Raw genomic sequence first — 20,719 nt, forward strand, 5'->3', positions numbered from 1 at the left:
ATCTGCTTCAGCTGACCAAGACTGCAAGAAATATCCAAAGAGGCAAATAAAATCACAGGCTGCAGGATGCAGCCTACTTCTTTGGCCATAACATCTGAACCCCCCCAGGCTGTGAACAGATCATATGCCTCATTTATTACTCATACTTAATCCTTCAGCTACTGACTCCTGAGCTAGGCTTCCAGCTATATCAACTATGAGACAGTGTCTTGGTCGCCTTAAGCTCTCATGATGCAGTGTGAACAAGGGGAGTTACACATCCCTGCTGAAGAAACTGCACTACTCAATGACATGATTTCCCCATTTTCAAATGTGTTACCAAGAAGCTGGCACTGCATGCTCACAGGGCCTGGCATCCACAGGATTCACATTTGCAGATCCCTCTGTGGACATTGGTGCTCCAAGGTCAGAGCTAGGGGTTGTGTCTCACCAGTGATCATCTTTCTGCTAATCAGTCTGTGTAAAATGGATGCAAACTAGCAGGTATCAACATTCTGCAACTGTGGACCAAACTGGCCCTTAATTCTGATCTGAACTGACTCCTCTTTGGCCTGGAAGCCTATGGAATGGTTATCTTGTTGCTAGCAAAAGAAAAGAAACTAAAAGGAAGATAAAACCAATTTGCCATTTCGTATGGATGTCTACATCACGGAATCAGAGAATGCCCAAGGCTGGAAATCACCTCTGGACATTGTTCAACTCCAATCACACTGCTTGAAACAGGGTCAACTAGAGCAAGTTGCTGAGGATGACCTGTGTAGTCACAGCACCAAGCAGTGCCATTCCGACAGCACGGGACAGAATTTGCAGCGAGGCACACCTGCAAAGTCACACACTATCTGCTTGAGTAAGGGACTTTTTGAGCACAGTTGCCTGTAAAATGGAGTTCTCATGGTACAACAATTAAAAAACCAGAAGGGATGGGGAACACTTTGTTGCTTTCCATGTGGTTCATGTGTAGTCCTACCTTGAAACCAAAAGGGCAAGTGCATTGATAAAGCTCCACTGGATCATTGCTGCATGTTCCATTGTTCTTGCACGGATTGGAGAGGCAGGGGTTACACTTGGACACAACACTGAGATCTATGGGCTCTGGAAAGGCAAACACAGCACATTAATAGAGAACTGGATTATAAAATTCACACTTCCAATATGCACACATTCTTTTTTTCCTAAGCAGTATTTGCCCTGCGCTGGCACAAACACACATGCTGTGGTACACAACAGCATGGGATTCCCAGGGATCAGAGAGGCTTTAAGTACTTAAATCAAGTGCTAGGCAAGTCTCAATGATGCTTATATTCTCTTGAAGATGCAAACATATGCTCTGAAAAAACATGTTAGGAACCTCCAGAGAGTGGGCTTATATATATATATGACTTTCAGCAATTTTTCCTTCTCTCAGTGCTGGAAATCCTGCAATAGCAACCCCCAGGGAACTGTAACCTGACATTTCTATGGCTGATAACAAGAATGAAAGTGCAGATGCAACAGCATAAATAAAAAACATGCACAGCAAAGATTTAGTTCGAGGCTTTTGGGAATATTTAGGTGCAAAGTGTTCTACCATTCTGAATTTTAACAGAGTTCAAAACTTTCTGTTCTGCCCAGAAGAAAGATCATTGGCATTCAGCTATCTTGGCAAAATGCAACAAAGCCAAATATGCAAAGATATGCAGGTAAAAACACACGGCCATATTTAAGCCATTTAATAAACCTTGTACTTCTAACAGAAATGCATGAGCTATAAACCTTCACAGTTTACTTTGAATACTTGCAGAGCATCAACAGGGGTAAGAACATGGCAGAAATGGGGACCAAGGAGTCTCTGCTGAAGAGCACCTGCAAGCTAAGGGCTATGTCCTGGTCCTGCACTGATGGTGGTGGCATCAGGCCACTGACTGGAGAGTGGAACGTCCAGTAATGAGGAAAAAAATACACAAGAAGTAACAACAGTTGTTGTCCTCTTCTATCTCTGCATTTATGTCTACCTAAATGTTATACATGTTTTTCCCTTGGAGTTAGGACAGCAAGAGGAAATCACACCTGAATTCCTGGCACTGACAGGGGCTGGAATGTGACATATCTCAGCTACTTTTGTCTTGATGGTGAAATATCCGAAGAATAAATGAGGATGGCTCTTCAGAGAGCTCATGAGACAGGCAGCAGTGCTGCTCTTCTAGATTTAGAGGTCAGTAAGGCAGAATTTGTTCTATTATTTATTTATTTCATAATTCACACACGTACATTTTCCATTTATTCCTATGGCATAGATCAAAGCTAATCAATGTAGGAGCTAATAAGAACAGTGTTAGTTCCTAGCAGTTAAGTAGTTCATTAGCTTGCCCTTGTGGATTTGATTTATAAATCCATATAGCAAAATGCCCTCAGCCCAGCACATTCCTTTCCTCTACTGCATAGCTGGGAGGGCGAGTTAATAAAAAGCAGAGCTGAGTTTGCATGACTTGCACATTACACACTTTTATTTTCTTGGCTCTGCTGAGACATAACCTCCTGCTTAGTCACAGGCTAAAAACATACTTTTAACAAGAACAAGTTAAACTACCTTTTTTTTTTAATGTAAAAGTTACTGGAGGTCAGAGAGGACATCTGTGCATGACCTTTATACAGCATCTCGAGGTACCCAGCTCAGCACAGGCTGATTCCTGCAGCAGTGACTCAGGGATTCAGGGGAAAGGGGCTCAGCACACCCAGAGCTCTGTGCTAGCAGTACTGGAGCAGAATAGCATGAGGCACTGGATCTTAAAGATGCACATGGGAAATCAGTTCAGTGAGATTACCAAATCATACGTGGCTTTTCAAACTATATGTATTGTGATCAGCGAAGTCAAGTTTTCCTAGGGCTTGGAGCTTCTTGGACTCTAGTACCACTTGTCCAGACCATTAACAGTTTGTGCTTGTCCAAAGACCAACTCTGAATCAACACTTTTTACTCTTTTTCTATTCAGATAAAGCAAAACATGGAGACTTTGGGATATTAAAAATCCCATCAGCTTTCTAGTGGACCAAACTACTATATAGCATACAACTACTTTTAATATCCTAGATCACAGATTTACTTATCTATTGCCTAAGAGTTGCTTGCTTAGTTTTGAGAGAAAGTGAGCATAACTATTGATATATCACAGAATGAAGAAGACATCTAGCTTATCTTTCTGGATTAATTTTCAGATCCTGTTTAATATACAAATACAATTATTTTCTTTGGTTCACTTCATAGGAGTGAACAAGAGTATTATTTGGTATTTTTAGTACTTAGGGTATAATTTGTACTTCTCATTTGAGAGACTATTGTAAAGTCTGTAGTTTGATAATTTTAGTCAGTTCTGATAGTTTTGAGCGTGACATTTAAAAGTAATTAAATGATAAGTTTACAGTTATTAAAGATATATTTGAAAGGACATAAAATTCAGCTCAGCCATGGGAACCTGTGTTCTAAACCCACCTCAACACCATCATTTGTTTGTTCAGCAGTTTAATCCCAGCATCTATAAAATCACCCTGCCAAGTAGTACTGTAAATGTGCATGGCACTCTGAGAGACATAAAAACAGGTTTTATGCCCTCATTTCAATTTCTAAGAGAGGCTACTGATCCATCTTTTCTGCTATAAATATAGCTCCAACTTCACATACTTGCTGGTAACCTAAGCAAACCTACTAAACTTTTTTTTTACGAGAACATACAGGTATGTCCTAATCTATACTCACTAATAAGCTACTTACTTTATCCACAGAAAAGTGTGCTCCTTATCACGTGTCTGACTGCTCTCTAATGCAGCACACTCCTATCACTGAGCACCCCTAACTGTTCATTGCTGCACCTCAGCCCTCTCCTGAATGAATGTGCAGTGTATTAATTTTCCATAATCTACAGTTTCTGATGCAGAGCTGATGAGAACAGTTTGCAGATCTGCAAATGAAAATGTACTTTTGTTAAATATTTGCTTTCTAGAAGAATTCTCACTTTCTCAGTTTTCAAGTAAATATATATAATAACTAGAGTGCTCTATATTTTTAAAATAACTATTATACCAAAGTTTTCTGGGGTAGGTCATAGGCCAAAACCAATTTATTTGCTCCAATAAGCTCTAACAACATCCTACAGGCTAATGTGCCATTATATAATCTGCTGTGAGCCACAAGAACACTCACTGGTCTGAGGTTCCCTGGTTTTCCTTCCAGTGGAGCAGTTAACTGCACTTTGTGGTAGAGCACTGGAAAATGCAACTTGGAAGGAATGCGACAGTTCAGCAAACAAAAGCCAAACCCAACTGGTCTCCAAACGCACTTTCAGACCGAGAGTGTAAAACTAAAGCTCTAGATGTGAGCAAAAGCAGCAGGACAGAGCAGAGAGGTCCCAGCTGGCTCCTACCTTTGCACTGGAAGTGGTGGGTCGGGGTGGTGAGCAGCAGCCTGTCCACCATGGTGTCGGGGCCGCTGCACCGCGCGATCCCTGGCTCCTTGTAGCCTGCCTTCACCCACTCGGACAGCCAGCGCAGGCTGCAGTCACAGTGCAGAGGGTTGGTGCCCAGAGCCCTGGTGGTGTCAAACAATCAGCACTGGTTATTTGGCAAAGTAACAGCTCTCATCTCACTTGTACAGGAATGCTTTGCTTCAAAACGTGGAAAAGATCTTCTGAGTATTCAGGAAGTCTTTTAGATTTATCTCCTCCAGTATTCCCATTCTTCTCCTTTCTATCCATCATGAGTTAGGGAAGTTTGGAGAAGTACCTAACAAGAAATCTCTTTTTCAAACAACTGTGCTTGAGCAACATCACCAGACGTATTGCTTTCATCAAATTTATCACATTGCTTTCCTTTATTCAATTTTTTGTCCTTCTTGAGCATATTCTAACAGCGAATTGTGTAATTGAGCTTGGATCTGATGACTCACGTTAATGACTCCTCACTGGAGGAAACACACATGCAGAGGATTACCTCTGTTTTCTAAACTGCAACCTGGGGTCTGCTGCTTGTTTATGGCTTTGAGAACACATTTCCGGCTTAACCCATCATTTGAGTTAGGTCATATAGTTGAAGAAGATGCAAAATTGCAATTCTCAGAACATTTTCTTTATTCGCAGATATCTATCCAAAACTTTTTTACCGTAAATTTAGATGCTGCCTTGACTCATTTATACTTCTCTTTCTCTTAAAGAGAGTGTCTTTTTAGGCAATCAGTCAATTACAAATGAAGTCCAGACTTCATAAAAGTCAGTTTGAAATCAACTAATCTTTCAAAGTGTGACGAAATGCACATGGAGAGTCTGAGTTGTTTTGCTCAAAGCAAATATAAAGCTTCAGCTGTACAACACCTGAATTGCCATGGGAAGAAAATAAAACTGAATAAAGATTAGTACAGGGAAGAGACACTAAAAAACCCAATAATTCAAACTGGGTTTTAAACTTTAAAATTTCTGCATATGCTTAAAACTATTTTTAAGATGGTACTTTAAACTCAAGCTTCTTTCAAATAAAAACATATCAGGCAGGATATTAAGATAGAAACCTCAGTAAATTTGTTGTTACATTTCTACTGGAGTGACTAATGAACCCACTGTGCCCTAGACAGATTCATAATGAGAGTTCATAGGTTCAAACCCTGTCTGGGGCTCATTCGTCAAAATTAAATGTGTACTGCAGCACAGCATTAAAAATATCCATCCACTCCTTCTGTAAATCCATTGCTTACAATGGAAAAAAACTACCGGGTTGACTTTTTGACCCTGTAACTGTGATCAACTGGCTCACTTGTACAAGGTCAAACCAAATGCAGCAGTGAAAGCTGGACTGAGAAATTAGCTTCAGCATTGAGCAACTGCCATCTATAAAATGGGAGTGGGAGGAATGGAAAGCTAGTTACCATGTTAATTAATATTTATAAACTACATTAGAAATAAAGCTGCTCTACAGGCACTAGAAATGATTACCAATAACATTGTTGACAACTGCAGAATTTACCACATGTATTTCTCTGTCCTGGTTGTGGTTTGTCCTTTGTGGCTTTTTTTGTCTCATTTCTAGGAACTATAGTGAATTCTTGCATTTTCATTCATGAGTTCTAACATACTCTCTCAATTTCTTTGCCTATTATAGCAAAATATTTCCAGAAGGCAAAAAATCTTGTGCTGTAATGAAATACCACCAGAAGCATTTCCAAAATGTTAGGCAGATATTTCTGTTCTGGCACTTATTTTTGTTCAGACACTTATTCTGTTTTGAAGCAACTCAATAAATCCAATTAAAATACCTCTATCCATGATAATGTGGAAAAACAGAGGAGAGGACAGATTATTTTTGTAGGTAATTAACATTAATTTGAGTAAAGACAAGATGATTCAGCAGGGCTAGGAATCTGAGCTGTGTATGGGACATAGGTGGGACAGAAACACCTGCTGTACCCAGCACCCATTACCAAGGGTTTGTGGAATCCCTGGAGTGCTGAGGGGTCAGTTATGTGTGGGCAGTATTTGGGACACTGAATCAGTTGCAGAGCTGTGTGTATCTGTGAATGGAGAGGCAGCAAGTGCAGGAACTGACCTAACTGAGAGGGTCTCAGTTCTACCTCAATGGATTTTAGGTTCTTTTTAAGTAATATTCTGTATGATCCTCCAGTAGTGCTGTAACATTTTTACCATTGCCCTGGACTAAAAAGGTTAGCAGAGTCATGGCTTAAATAGACAATTATGTGATTCAGCTAGAAAAAGTAATGAATAGTAAAAAAACCCCAGCGTGTGTATAGCACATACAAACCTTCCTTTGATTTTAGTGAGCTGTATCAGCTACATATTTTGTTGCAATATTTGAATTACAGTGACATGATGCTCACAATGTTAAGGAAGTTTGGTGAACATTTCTTGCAGGCTTGAAACAGCTATGGAGAAAGTGAATGAAGTATCTAGATTTCACTTTTTTCTTCCAATTACAAACTAGCTTAAAGCTATTACAAAAAAGACTGACTACAATCAATAGTTTTGCCTATGCTACACAAATACTTCTCTGCAATTCTAAAGGTTAATTTGATGCCCCTCTGTCTCCCCCCTCACCCTGCCAAACTCTTCTGATGCAGGAGGCCTAGGCTGACCATCCTACTCCACACCCTGGTACTCAGCTGTCTCCTGCCATAGCACCTATCCCACCCTTAGCCACACAACTTGCACATTTAAGATATAATTTTCTTCTCCCATGCTTTAAGAGTTTGATGAGTACTAAGTCCTTGTATCATCTTCAAACTGACTCCAAGTGCATGCTTTCTCCTTGAAGATCTATATGTCAAGAAGAGCTCAAAATGTATTTATTTTCAATTATGTATGACTTGGTTTGAGTAAGCACAGCTTTTTCTGGCACGTGAAGAACAAATCCACTGTGGTTGCTAAGAGTTTCAGGATCCTCTTTAAGAAATTGGAGAGCACAACTGCACTGTAAAATTCAATTGTTCAACTGTGCAAATCACACCCCAGACAGGTCTTATTTATTTTATGGATCCTATTTATTACTGTTCATTTGAGCTTTGTGTATTTTACATTTCTGGCAGCACATATATCTGAACAGATAGACTGCAGAGATTGCATTGGGCCAAAGGGGGTTTTATCACTCCCTAAGGTGAATGGTTTACCCAGAAAAAACCTGTATCTGCACTTCATTTAAAGTAAACCCTGGGGGAAATCCAAACAAATGGGGCACGATATGTTTATCTCTTGAGTGCTAAAAAATACCCCCAGGAGCCAGATTCCCAGTTTGGAAGGTGCCACTGCACTTCCACAAGGAGGTACAGGGCTTCAGCTCGGTCAGACTTTCATCCAAAACAACATTCAGAATGACGCAACTATACTGGAAACACAAAAACCAAACACACTTTGTGCAAAATTAAGGTGTAAGCTGGAAAAAGAGATGGTTATTTCACAGCTCAAGTTGCCCAAGTTGCTCACACTGTTTCTGCCCCTACCAATCTGAGATATTTTTACTTTTTTTGTCCAGAGAGAAATGGACACACAAAGCTGCTACACACAAACACACAGCCTGAGGATATATCTGCTCTCCAGAAAAGATGTCAATATGAACCGAACCTTGTGTTCATGAAGTGTTCAGGAGGGCATGTTGAAAAAAAGAGGCAATAAATAAAGAGATACAAACTCTATGTCAAATCCACACATATCTGTTTGTGTGCCTCGACGTGTGTGTACATCACCATCAGAGCAGAAAACATCCATATCACCCTGTGAAACTGGTCACTTCACACAGGGACCAAGACATGTCCAACCCTGTGGTTTCTGGAGGACAGTAATCAAGAAACATGCTACACAAATCACTTTTCCTTCACATCTATTGTCTAACAATGTGAAGTATCACACACTATCACGGTGAAAAAGCATTTTCTGGTCACTCTTATGGCACCAACTGTAGCACTTCAGTTTGTAACCACTGCAGCTATTTGTCAGTACAGTTCTTCCATCAACTGAACTGCATTTTAAAATATCCTGGACTTCCACCAATACAACAGCAATTTCCTGAAACAGCTGAAATGTCTAACAATTTTTTCAAATTGTGGAATGGAGTATTAATGCTGTGAAATGACCAATTTCCATATGATTAAATGATTTTTTCAAATTGTGGAACGGAGTATTAATGCTGAGAAATGACCAATTTCCATATGATTAAATATATATGTCTGAAGAAGTGATTCATCAACAAGTTCATATACTGACAACATTCCACTATGCAAAACATATGACATATATTAAGCAAAGAATTCACATTTGCTTAATATTTTCTCTTTGTGGGAGGTTTCCTGTCTCACTCTCAGACCATAATACACTCTGCATTTCACATCGACAACGCTGAAAGAAAATCTTAAACACAAAGTCCACAGAAAAGGAAACTGTCACACTTGCTCATTTGGTTTTCCTTATAAAAATATTTTTATAACTAATAACAACAGGTTCTAGTTTTGGGTTTTTTTCCTTTAAACAGATGCACTATGAATATCCAGAGCACAATAAGCAAAGTGAGCAGGAAAACCAGAAAAGCTATACAATCTTACATTGGTAATAACATGTACTGTTTTATAAATCTGAAACCATCAATCAAACAGATGAACCCAGGCAGAAGTACTTACAGATGGGACAGGGATACCAGGTCATTGAAAGAACCTTCAGGAACACTGGAAATATCGTTTCCATGGAGTGTCCTGGAAGAGGGAGAAGGAGGAAGGCATCAAACCACAGTATTTTGTCTGCTCCCTGCAAGTGAAGGAACTGATGCTTAAAAAGGGTATTTAGTTTTGTTTTTTTGAGAGTTTCTATGAGCTTCACAACTCATGAGTTTCTGTGGTGGTCACTTCTACTTCTAGATGTTGGCATTCAAAACAATGATACAACTGGAATCACTGGTGACTACTATTGTAAATTAAAAAAGTGACATGCTATTTATGCTATTAAAGTGCACTGATGACAAGCAGACCCTCACATACAGACCTGTGCTCTCTTACAGAATCCCAATAGCCAGAAACACAGCAAAAACAGAGCAGGGAAAATAACTGTGAAAGCTAAATTAAATATTGACTTCAGAGGGATCCTAGGAGAGAGCAAGGGTCCCTGAGGGCAAATAGAGCTGCACTTTCTCAATCTAGTTTCCCATTCTTAACAGTAGGGAATACCTCTTTGTGCAGTGTTTTTAAAACCCATTTGATAAATACATTTGTGCTACCTAGCAAAATACTTGAACTTAGCTGGTTTAGGACATTCTTCAGCCTGTGCAAAGAAACTAACATTTTTCTAGTGGGGTTTTCCAGACCCTTATGAAAGTGTTCTTCACTATTTCCAGGACAATTTAAACACTTTAGCTCTTTTCTAAGAGATACGTTCATGCGTGAGTTACATAGGGAAGCATAAATGGGAAGCTTTTAGAGCACAATCCTCCTATTCAAAGTGTCAGACACAAGAGTAAAAGTCATAATTTGTGATTACATGAGATTTTCATTGCAACTGCATCTGAAATGTACAAAGTAGAGCACCATCACTAGAGACTGTGACAGAGAGGAAGAGCAATTCTGGCAGCACCAAGGCTTATGATCAGACAGGAGAGCACCCAGCAAGAAATGAGTGTGTGAGGGCCCTGACTGCATAAAAACTACCCAGAGAAGATACCTATCATGTAATATTTTCTTTTCTAAATAAATAAAATCAGCTCTTCAGCTGCTGCACCCTCTGCCTCACCAGATAATTATTTGGAAACAAACAGCACAGAGAAAAATATTTATAGTTTATGGTAATTTTTCTAGTTTGCATGTCACTGGATACAAGTTTACTACTTCACACAGTGACAGACAGAAACTCCTAAGGAGCCAAGAGGTGTTGATTCTGCTGGATCTCATCAGCCATTTCTTAAACAAAAGTTGACAGAAAATGTGGAAAGGAAGAGGACATCAATATTTTAAAATTGTATTTTCTTTTGCACTTCCCCCCTTAGCTGGTTCAGTTACAGCAAACTGATGTATTTGTCATATCATAGAATCCCAGAATGGTTTGGGCTGGCAGGGACCTTAACACTCATCTCTTTCCACCCCCTGCCATGGGCAGGGACACCTTCCACCAGCCCAGGTTGCTCCAAGCCCCATCTAACCTGGCCTGGAACACTCCCAGGGATGGAGCAGCCATAGCTTCTCTGGGCAACCTGTGCCAGTGCATCAGCAACTTCACAGGAAATTTCTTCCTAATCTCTAATCTACACTTACTGTCAGTGTGAAGCCATTCCCCCTGTCCTGTCACTCCATGCTCTTGTCCAAAGTCCCTCTCCAGCTCTCTTTAGGCTTTTTCCTATGTCCAGGAACTGCTGTCAGTGCTCCAGACACGGCAGAGGAGGATGGAAAACAGAAAGCTGCTGTACCAGTTTTGTAGCAGTTCTTCCCCTCAAGTCATTTATTTTCTAACTTACATGGTGATTTGGGGGATGCAGCAACCACATTTTTTTATTTCTGAGTGTACATATTCTTGAAACACTGAGTTTATCCAAAACAAACCAAATCTGGGCCCATGGAAGTACACAATAGAGAACAAAAGCATCTCTTTTTGCATCCTTTCATCCCTAACACCACTAGAAGCTGCACCAGGATCTACATGATGCTTTATAACTCTTATGAATTCCACCTTTACACCTGCCTTACACTGACACACACACAGAGAGGAAAGGCAAACTTGCCAGGGGAAGATACACCCTGTCCTGGCTCCCTGATGCTGGGCCCTACCACGGGCTGTGACCTATGTGAGCGTGAGCAGTGTTACCACGATCAAACTTCACAGCTCATTGCAGCTGCATTTCCTATCTCACTGTGCTGCAGAGCTTTCCTACAGAGCATGAAACCACAAAAACTACAGCAGAGTTATCCTGCTGGCATCTCTCTCCAGTTGTCAATGCCAGTATACCAAAAACTTCCCCTTCCAACAGCCTGATGCTGAAATTTTCTTTCAAGCTTCCCTTGGCTATTAATAATAACTTGGCATATATTGGGGTGGATCTCCAAGCAATTAATCTGAACAGGAACAGGAAGGATATGAGCTCCCACACAGTAACTCCAGATAAACCACACTCACTAATTCCATACAGAATGATCAACTGACTGAGACAAACTTCACAGCTATTAAATAAGGAGTATTTTTGTTGGTATGAGGATGCAAGATCAGGTCTGGTCAACAACTGGTCATCAAAGTGTTTCCTCCTTCAATGAAATGAGCACATTTAAATAAGCAGCCATTCATAATGAGCTCGTTTCTGATATTTTAAAGGGCTTAAAGATCTGCGAGATTCTCTGTGAACAGACAGCAGAACTTATATTTATCTTCATGCCATATGAGTTGTGTTTAATATGTAAAGGGATATGTTTCCTTCCCTAGGTGCATTGGAAACTTCTTCCAAGAGAAGCTGAAGAAGGACATAGCCATTTATCTGTAAGAAGATAAACCCATCAAGAATAAACCCCATTCAGAATGAATAGAATATTACATATCCCAGACACTGAGATATGTTCCATGGATGCAAATGCCTCCATTTTAATTAAAAAAAAAATCACATCAGCAACATCATCACCTATGCAGCAGAAATGAAATGACAAATACTAAAATAATTAAAACTCACAATAATAATAGTGTCAAGAGAATTCAGTGCAACAAAATCTTTTTCCTCTTGGATTAACAACAGGAATATATTTTTATACCAAAAATCCTTTTAAAGGAATGGTCAAATAAAATCTTTGACACTAGGACAGCTCAAAGGCACATCCAGGGATCCTCTTGCCTAAACACTGGCAAACAGCAAGGGTATGGATTTAGGTGATGTGGATTTCCTCTGGAGGACAGAGAAACAAAACACTCAAATTCATGAAATCAAAACTTTCTTCTACATGTAATCTCAGTAATTTATTCCTTTGTCTTCAGGGAAGGAAATGAATTCAACATATCCTTCTGGGCTGGGTTATTTTGGTTGTTTTTCTTTTACTAAGCCTTCTCACGTCCTGCCTCCCATTGTCCACAGCATTAGGTTACTACAGACACAAAGGAGATGTGTTTTCAGTGAAGACAGAAATGTGGCCAAAGCTTGGCTGAGCTTCCAGAGCCACATCCCATCATGGGCAAACACCTACAGTGAACCCCAAAGGATGCCAAAACCTGAAGGAACCAACACAGCTCAGATGTCAGGGAAATTAAGAAGCCACAGTGTCACTGCTCCATGCTCATAACAGCAGAGCTTTTACAGATTGACTGGATAAATGCAAGTACTTATTCTGTGATGCAAAAAAACACAAATGAAAAAACCAAAACCAAACAAAAAAACCCCTCAAACCCAAGACCCAGCCAACCAAAAAAATAACAAAAACCAGCCAAATACTTCTGTTAGGTCAAATCAGTGCAGCATCCAAAAGGTGTATTGCAAAAATTGCTTCCAACACTGTGCCTGAAGAGTGTTAGTGGCTGTTTATCATCACACATATTACTGTTTGTTTGAGCTTTGAACTGTAGTAAATATACATCAGTTTTCAGTAAAACTAGAATATCTCAGAATATTCAGTAGCTCACTTTATTCTCTTCTTTTCCTAAACATAACATGGAAAAATATTTAGTGATCTGAGAAAGTATTTTGATTTCTGGACTTTCCCTCTTAACTAAATAACGTATTTTTATATAACTTAAAAAAATAATCCATTTGGGTCTTCCAGAGAGTTCTAATATTTATGATTTGTCTCAATCAGCCTTTTAAATCTGTTTACATTTATTTCCTAAGAAGACTAGCTTTGGACAAATTAACTAAAAAACAAACTCTCAATTTTTCACTGTAATAGCTTTGGCGCAAAACCCCACCGATATCAACTTCTGCTTATTAAAAATGTTCTCCAGACTCTGTGCTCTGTGCTCCCCAGTACTCTTTGGCTGCCATTATGGGTAAGCCATGTGAAGACTGAGATTACAGGCCTGATTGTGTAAACACTGGGAGATATTAAGGCTTAAACATAAACATGTTGACTCTGCAGTTTTCTCAGTTGAGCTTGTGCTGAAAAGTGTAAGAGTGGGAGGACAGAATGAGGTATCTGTCTAAGTCCAACTGCATCATACATCTATGACTATTCTGATTTTCAGACATATTTACTGTATTTGCTATAGAGGCAAAAAGTAAAGGGAACATAAGGAACTTGGAAGACACAGAAACCTGCATGAGAAGGGTCTGCTACCTTCGAAGGCATGAACAGCCAAAGGGAATGAGATCTCTGTATTATTTCCATTCTTAAAAAAATGTGGAAATTGTTTTGCTGATGTTTCCTCTTTTGAATTCCCCTGAGAGCATGGATAATAAATAACTGACAATAACACATTTCATACTGTCACTTAGAAACCATTTTCTCTTTGGAGAATTGATTTTTAGTAACAACACTGATGACACGTGGCAAAAGTTGTAGCTGATACCAGAGTTTTGTGGGCCATAATAAATCAAATCAATGTGAAGGATTCCAAATGCATGGAGCAGAGGCAGAGATTCCCATTTAGGTTTAATTTCACTTATGTTGCTGTGTGGAAGACAGTTGGGGGTTTCTCCCTTGAAGGAGGAAGATATTTTTTCAATTTGATTAGCAGATCATTTAGAAAAGCCAAAAGATAGCAGTTGTTATTAAAATACTGTCTTTTATTCCTATCCATATGTGGCCTGCAGAACAGAAGTGAAAAGACAAATTGTAGCTATTGGAAAGAGGGAGCATGGCTTATCTGCAGTGTAATTCAGGGTAGAGAGCTCCACACTAACTTTAATCAAGCTAGCCTGCATATCACAAGCAGGCCAGAAGACATCTCCATATGGAATAATTTATTTGGCCATGAAACAGAATATATTAATCTGTGGCTGAATTTCAGGACTCATGTAACAGCTCGAATGTGGCCATCCTAGTGTGCTAGAAATCAGAGTCCCAAGCCAAACCTAAAACAACAAATCCAAATCACGTATCTTTCTTGTTTTCACTAATGAAAACTGGGAATCCAAAGCTGTCTTGTAATTTAGGAGGTTGAAATCTAGATATCTATTTTACCACTGAAACCACAGTGAAAGATCTTGGCCAAGCAGCACTGCCTTATTGCTTCCACAGTCACAGTACTACCCATGTCAACACTTTAATTCCACATTTATGGAGACAGTGCACAGCAACCATTGCTCTTCAAATTAACACAAACTTCTGCATGTGAATGACATCTAACTTTTTTAAAACAACAGAAAATACTAATGTAAAGTTTCAGAGCACTCAGGACATACTCTTCAACTCCTCCGTCCTGACCTTTTAGCGTTCAAGGCTCTTTCTCCTTCAGCACATTGAATAATCTCACCACAGTTAAGCTCTTTAATTTATTCCCTTCTGTTACTGCTCAAGTCATTGTGACCCACTTATGTTTCATGGCCATGGGGAGGAAGGTGGCTTCTCTGCCTTGTCCTGACAGCTGCACATGGAGCCATGTGTCCACACAAGCAGCAAACCCAACTCAGGGTTTGTTTCTGATGGTGAGTGAGAGGCAGAAAATGTGAGATGGAAGCAGGAGTCAGTCTAGGAGATGCCTTAGGAAAGCTGGGGGAAGGCTGCTGGCTGCAAGGACAGGCCCACAGCCCACACTCTGAGATGATATAAAGATGACTTTCTGAAGAAATTGTAAGCAAATTGTTCAATCCAGAAATCTGCTGAAAGCAGATAGCCTGGAAAAAAAGAGTGCAGAAAAGGACCTCCCAAGAAATAAACCACACATGGATATCTCTGAGTGTGCCACCAGTCAGTATGAAGTGAAATTTCATTCAGAACTGAAAGATATTTGAGACAGGCATCTCAGCATTACTGGTGCCCAGCCACTGGCCTGACTTACTGTTTTAGTGTGGGGGCTTCTATCTTCCCTTCACATTGCATTCTTTTATGTAAAAGCTTGCCTGAATAAATCTAAACCAATAGAAAATATTCTGAAAATGCACAAGTTTTTCATGAAGAGATGCTCGATGAAGCCTCCAGTGGAAACTTATACTTAACATATGATCAAGTTTTTACCGATGAAGAGAGTTCTTTCCTGTGGGGCACCCAAACATTGTTCAAGGAGAAGAGAGACTCTACGAAGTCTTTTGGAGGCCTGATTTTGTGACAGTTCCTGTCCCTGAACTATCAGAGAAAAGTCATTCATCCTGCAAATATGTAATTGCTTCTTTTCAAAGTTTAGCACTCACCTGCTCTAGTCATTACCAGACATATTGCACCTAACTACAAGTACATTGAAGCTAATTGTGTGAAAATATTCATGACTACTGGATCAAGTGAAAGCCACCTGCTCATTAAAACCCTCCTGCCATCAACTGCATTCTAATAAGCTGCAGCTCAGCAGCACTGAAGGAGTGGTACTTACAGCACCCGCAGAGACCGGAGTCCGTTGAACGCGTGGACTGGGATGCACCGGAGCCTGTTGTAACTCAGGATGCTGTGAGAACGAGAGAGCAGAGTTACAACACTGTGTTGGAACTCTAATTTGACCACAGAGAAGCATGGAAAGCCACATGCTCAAGTAACAAAATATACACTAAATGCTCAACACCTAAGATGATGTCTAAAACTGTTATCAAAACTTTGGGCTACTTACAGTGTTGATAACTGAGTCATGTTGCTGAAGGTGTGGTTGGCCAATACACTGATGCTGTTGTTGCTCAAATCACTGAAGACACGCAAAGAGAAAATATAACTTAGATATATGAATTGAGAAATAAGCCTTAAAAAAAATAAATATGCACAACATATGAAGCAATTGAAAAGTCACATATTATCAACTGGTGTATTTTCTAACCAACTTTGAATAAGCTCTAAAGGAAAAGCACAGATGCCACTAAAAAGCCTCAGATTCAGAAATACTAAGGCATATTTCCAGCATATAGCATTCAATGAAGAAGGATAAATTAATTAATGATACAAGAAGCACTGCTGAATATTTACTATCCCAAGTTGCTTTGCAGTGTATTCCAGGCACACCATTTCCATATGCTTCTCACACTGACAGCTACTAGAACAGAATTTAGTTTTTCATTTTAAAAAGTCTTTTAGACTCAACCAGAACATTTTGTTTTGTTGTTGATCTCCCTTGAAAAACAAAATTAGAGATGTTTCCAAATCAACCACTCTCCTAAAACAGGTTTCCAGTTTTTCCTCCATGTTGTTCTTGTCTGAGGTTGTTCTGCACATTTGACTTGAGGATCTGCACAGCTGATTCCAACAGTATCTGAAAATTGCTGATAAATAGTTCAGGCAGAAAATTTCACTCCTGTGTATTTCAGGGAGCAATTTACCGAACAAAGTCTAGCTGTGTCTCTGTATGGCTGTTCATAGCAGAAACAACCAGGCGAATTTTCATTGCCTTAGTATTATTAATACTGCCTCACCTAGCACAAATTAACGTGTCTCCTCTGTTAATGACCTTTACAGCCTTGCACAGATAAATCTGCCAAGTGAAACTGCAGCAGCCTGTGTGAGAGTTTAGTCCTCTTGCAGAGGCTGGGAGCTCCTGCAGAGCAAGGGGTCCTCAGGCATCTCACTCTTTATGAACACTTATTTGCAGCAGTGGCCGCTGTGAAATTCTTTCCAAATTGAAATTACAGAAGGTTTTGTGGTTTTGTGGCCAACCTCTTGCCCCCCCAAATACTAATTACTTATGTTCCACCAACACCATCGTGCAGAAGCAGTCATGTAATTTTCCTGACGTTGAAACCACGTGTTTCTTACATCAGTGTCAGGTGTCTGAAGGCAGAGAGTCCTTTCGGCACAGCAGGTAGATGGTTTCCTTCCAAGTACCTGAAAAAAGTCAGATTTGACAATTACACAAACATGTTAACAAGAACTCCTGTCACTCGATCTGCACCGTGAAAGAGGAAAATATAAAGTCAGTCACTAATGAAATTATCTTTGATTCATTGCTTTGAAACTCTAACAGTTTTTCCTTTATAAGTGAGTTGCCCCACACACAAAGCATAGCAGCAGCTTTTTGATTTATTTTATTTGTTTTAAGACTTGGAAGAGAATAAAGGATCTCTGGCCTACAGCAAACAGAAATGACCATTTGGTTCTTCTATGACAGAAATTGAAGAAGGGGAGAAAAATTGCATAGCCTGTGCCCTGAACTTAAAGTTACCTTTAACAAGTTTGTATAACAGTGCTGACTGCTCACTGACCCTGCTAGGGAAGTTTTGTCTTGTGTTCTTTGTACAGTCAGAAAGGGGAGAGGAACTGCACTGCCAGATCTCTGTGCTGCAAAAAAGTTCCACCAGTGCCAACGCAAACATCCACAAGATTGATGCTACATCCATTACAGCAATTCCAACTCTACACACTCCTTACCTTTCCCTTTCACAGCACACTGGTATGGGAAGAAAACTCGGAACAAGTTGAAGACCAGAGACGAAGCTGTCTTTGAACAGAGGTTCCTCCTACAGGCACTAAGTGTCTTTAATAAAATACCTTGTGTTTCCAGTGTGGAAGTTGTTTGAGACATCACTGAATGTGTCTCTATGCAGATACAAGCACAGTGGTGCTAAAGCCTTTGAGAATAACCTTATGTCCTCATACAGGCATACAGTACTTGCAGTCTGCAGTTTTTCTCCACTGAAGAAACATGATCAGCGAATAACCATGGCAAAAAACCCCAAACAAATATACTTTCAAAACATTTGCCCAGAAGAGAGCATGAGTACTCCAGATTCTAGAGTTGGACCTGCAGTAGTAATGGGATGTGGGGGTTTTCCTGTTTATTACAATAAAATAGAGACAGAGATGGAGTTTTTTTCCTTAATCTTGGCTTTCAGGTGAAACTGCATTCCTGGGGGATACCAAAGTAATAAGGCTTCAGTGGAAAGTGAGCACTGTGGTGCCATGGCACTGTGAAGGTGATTTTTCAGACATCTGCCAAGAAGCCACATCTACATGGGAAACAAATCCAATCTTCTCAGAAGGCACCATGCAGGAGGAAGGCATTTCTCCCTCCACGGGTGGGGATAAAAGATGAAATGGCATTTCTCTTCCTTACAAAATACTTTGGGGGATTTTTCCTAAGGTAGACAGACATGGGCCAATGCAATTGATGTGGCATGTTTTGAAAGATAATCAAGCGTAGGCAGGAAATGCAGCCCCCAGACACCAGAACACTTAATGTGCTGCCTCTGCTGCTGAAAACAGAATCCAATAATCATGTTAAGAATTTTTATCCCACACATACAATTTCCTTTTCTTTGGCAACAGACCTCCTCATTCTGCATTTACTATAGCAAACACAATAATAATAGATTATTACCGTGCTGTATGTTCCCTCTCTACATAAACTGTAACAACGCAAAGATACTTGTGTAAACTAAATCCAAGAAAATATTCTCACAGACTTTCTTTAAACATAATTTAAAAATAAAATCCATCAATACAAACAGAATTTCTTACATAACACAAGTTATAACCGTCACACTATTTTTCTCCCTTTCTATTTCAATATAAATCCCTCTCACCATTTTCTGCTGCTTCAGACTTCTTTTCAACTGAAATTCTCCAGCTGAACCACTCCAATAAGCCTCACAGTTATCCCTTCTGCCTATGCACAGGGTCCCATCACAGCGGAGTTACCTTAGAGCATCAGTGGAGTTCACCCCACTCCTGCCAGGATTAGGCTGGACAAAATGGGACTACCAACTTCTGACTTTTTAACTAAAAGCAAATTCCTTTCTTGGTGAGAAAAACCTACTGAACAGATCAATCCATTGGCAACGACCACAAGCACCGAGTGACGGTGTTGCACAGGCAACAGTTAGCCCATGCAAAGCAGTGACAGCTGCTCTGCTGACACAGATTATCCTTAACCAGAGTACAGGTTAGTTGTGCCACACCTACATCTCCCATGGATATCCATACTCAGCAAGTGTAAAGTCACTTGCTTCATTTTGGCTAAACTTGGTATAAATTGTTTTAAAAATGGAGTTCCATGGTGAATTCACACCACAAATATTATGTAGAAGATCCTCAGAATTGAACCTCACATGTTACTATTCAAACAGGGCAAACCACAGCTCATCACCCCAGTCATGATCTTCTACGGACACAGCAAGATGGTGAGAGTCTGTGCCACCTTCATCTCAGAAAACTGCCAATCTTAAACCCATGCCAGAGGGTAAGTTGAGATTCCAGACTTTATTCCAAATGTAAAATCTAAAGGATTTCCAAAGGAAATCAAAGCAGGTCATGTATTATGTATTTGGAAGTTATCTAAGATTTTTGTTTAAGAAAGGAGATTCAACTCTTGCAATATGCTGAAATCTTCAGAAACATATTTTCAGGATATTCTCCTGTTGATCCCAATATGAAACAGGCTGCAATTGAAACAAACTCATGGTAGCGAGCCAAGGATTTTCCCTCCTATTTTGCTTTCTGCTGCAATCAAAAGTCAAGGGTGCACATTTTAATCCAGTGCTTTATGACTCAGACTAACACAGACATGCAGACCCCTGGAGTTAAACTCCTACAGAAGATCTGCTTTGAATAGCTCTGGATTTCTGCTGCAGCAATTTGATAGTTATATAAATGTGCTAGCAGAAAGCTGCAATACTTATACCAGTGGTATAGTTTCTGAACAAACACAATTTTACCCTGAAAAATTACCAATAACATACTTTTCATGCATGCATGAGAACAATTCACCACTGTTAAACCTCTCACCACATTACCCAAAGCATGGCAGCATTTTCTAAGCAAAAGGCATTCATTCTGAAAGCAATTTAAGTGCAGGGAATTTGAAATAACCAGAGCTTTCAGGACATAAGAGCTTGCCAAGAATCAGGAGGATCTGAGATGCAATATTTGAAGAAGCCAATTGCTGCAGGCAAGGTGCTGCCCACCATGGGCCAGACCTCTGTCAGAGCTGGGGGGATGCAGGGGCAGCAACTCCACACCTTGCTGGACTAAAGATGATGGATGGAGGCTGGAAGCTGGACATAGTGAATAACAGAATTATTCCTGAGGGTGAATGGGCAGAGACAGTTACAAAACTTTGCATATTTTTGTATACATAATATAAGAAAAAAACATGAGAAACTCACAATGAGCTGCAGTGTGCACTAGCAGCCCAGAAATCCAATTGAATCCTGGGCTGCATCCAAAGGAGTGTGGCCAGCAGGTTGAAAG

At 40.0% G+C, this 20,719-nt stretch overlaps 1 protein-coding gene across 1 annotated transcript in view; it reads right to left on the bottom strand.

The window, feature by feature from the left end:
- The window catches only part of SLIT3 (slit homolog 3 (Drosophila)), a gene marked incomplete at both ends in the record, with an annotated part of 216,259 nt that overhangs the window by 48,193 nt on the left and 147,347 nt on the right, over positions 1 to 20,719 (bottom strand). Inside the window, 6 exons of the mRNA XM_009074707.1 lie at positions 968 to 1,092; positions 4,395 to 4,558; positions 9,137 to 9,208; positions 15,927 to 15,998; positions 16,158 to 16,229; positions 17,288 to 17,356. Of these exons, the coding sequence (XP_009072955.1) occupies positions 968 to 1,092; positions 4,395 to 4,558; positions 9,137 to 9,208; positions 15,927 to 15,998; positions 16,158 to 16,229; positions 17,288 to 17,356 (574 nt within the window). The remainder of the gene's footprint in view (positions 1 to 967; positions 1,093 to 4,394; positions 4,559 to 9,136; positions 9,209 to 15,926; positions 15,999 to 16,157; positions 16,230 to 17,287; positions 17,357 to 20,719) is intronic.

The sequence above is a fragment of the Acanthisitta chloris genome, unplaced genomic scaffold, assembly GCF_000695815.1.
Source record: "Acanthisitta chloris isolate BGI_N310 unplaced genomic scaffold, ASM69581v1 scaffold375, whole genome shotgun sequence".
Taxonomy (NCBI): Eukaryota; Metazoa; Chordata; class Aves; order Passeriformes; family Acanthisittidae; genus Acanthisitta; species Acanthisitta chloris.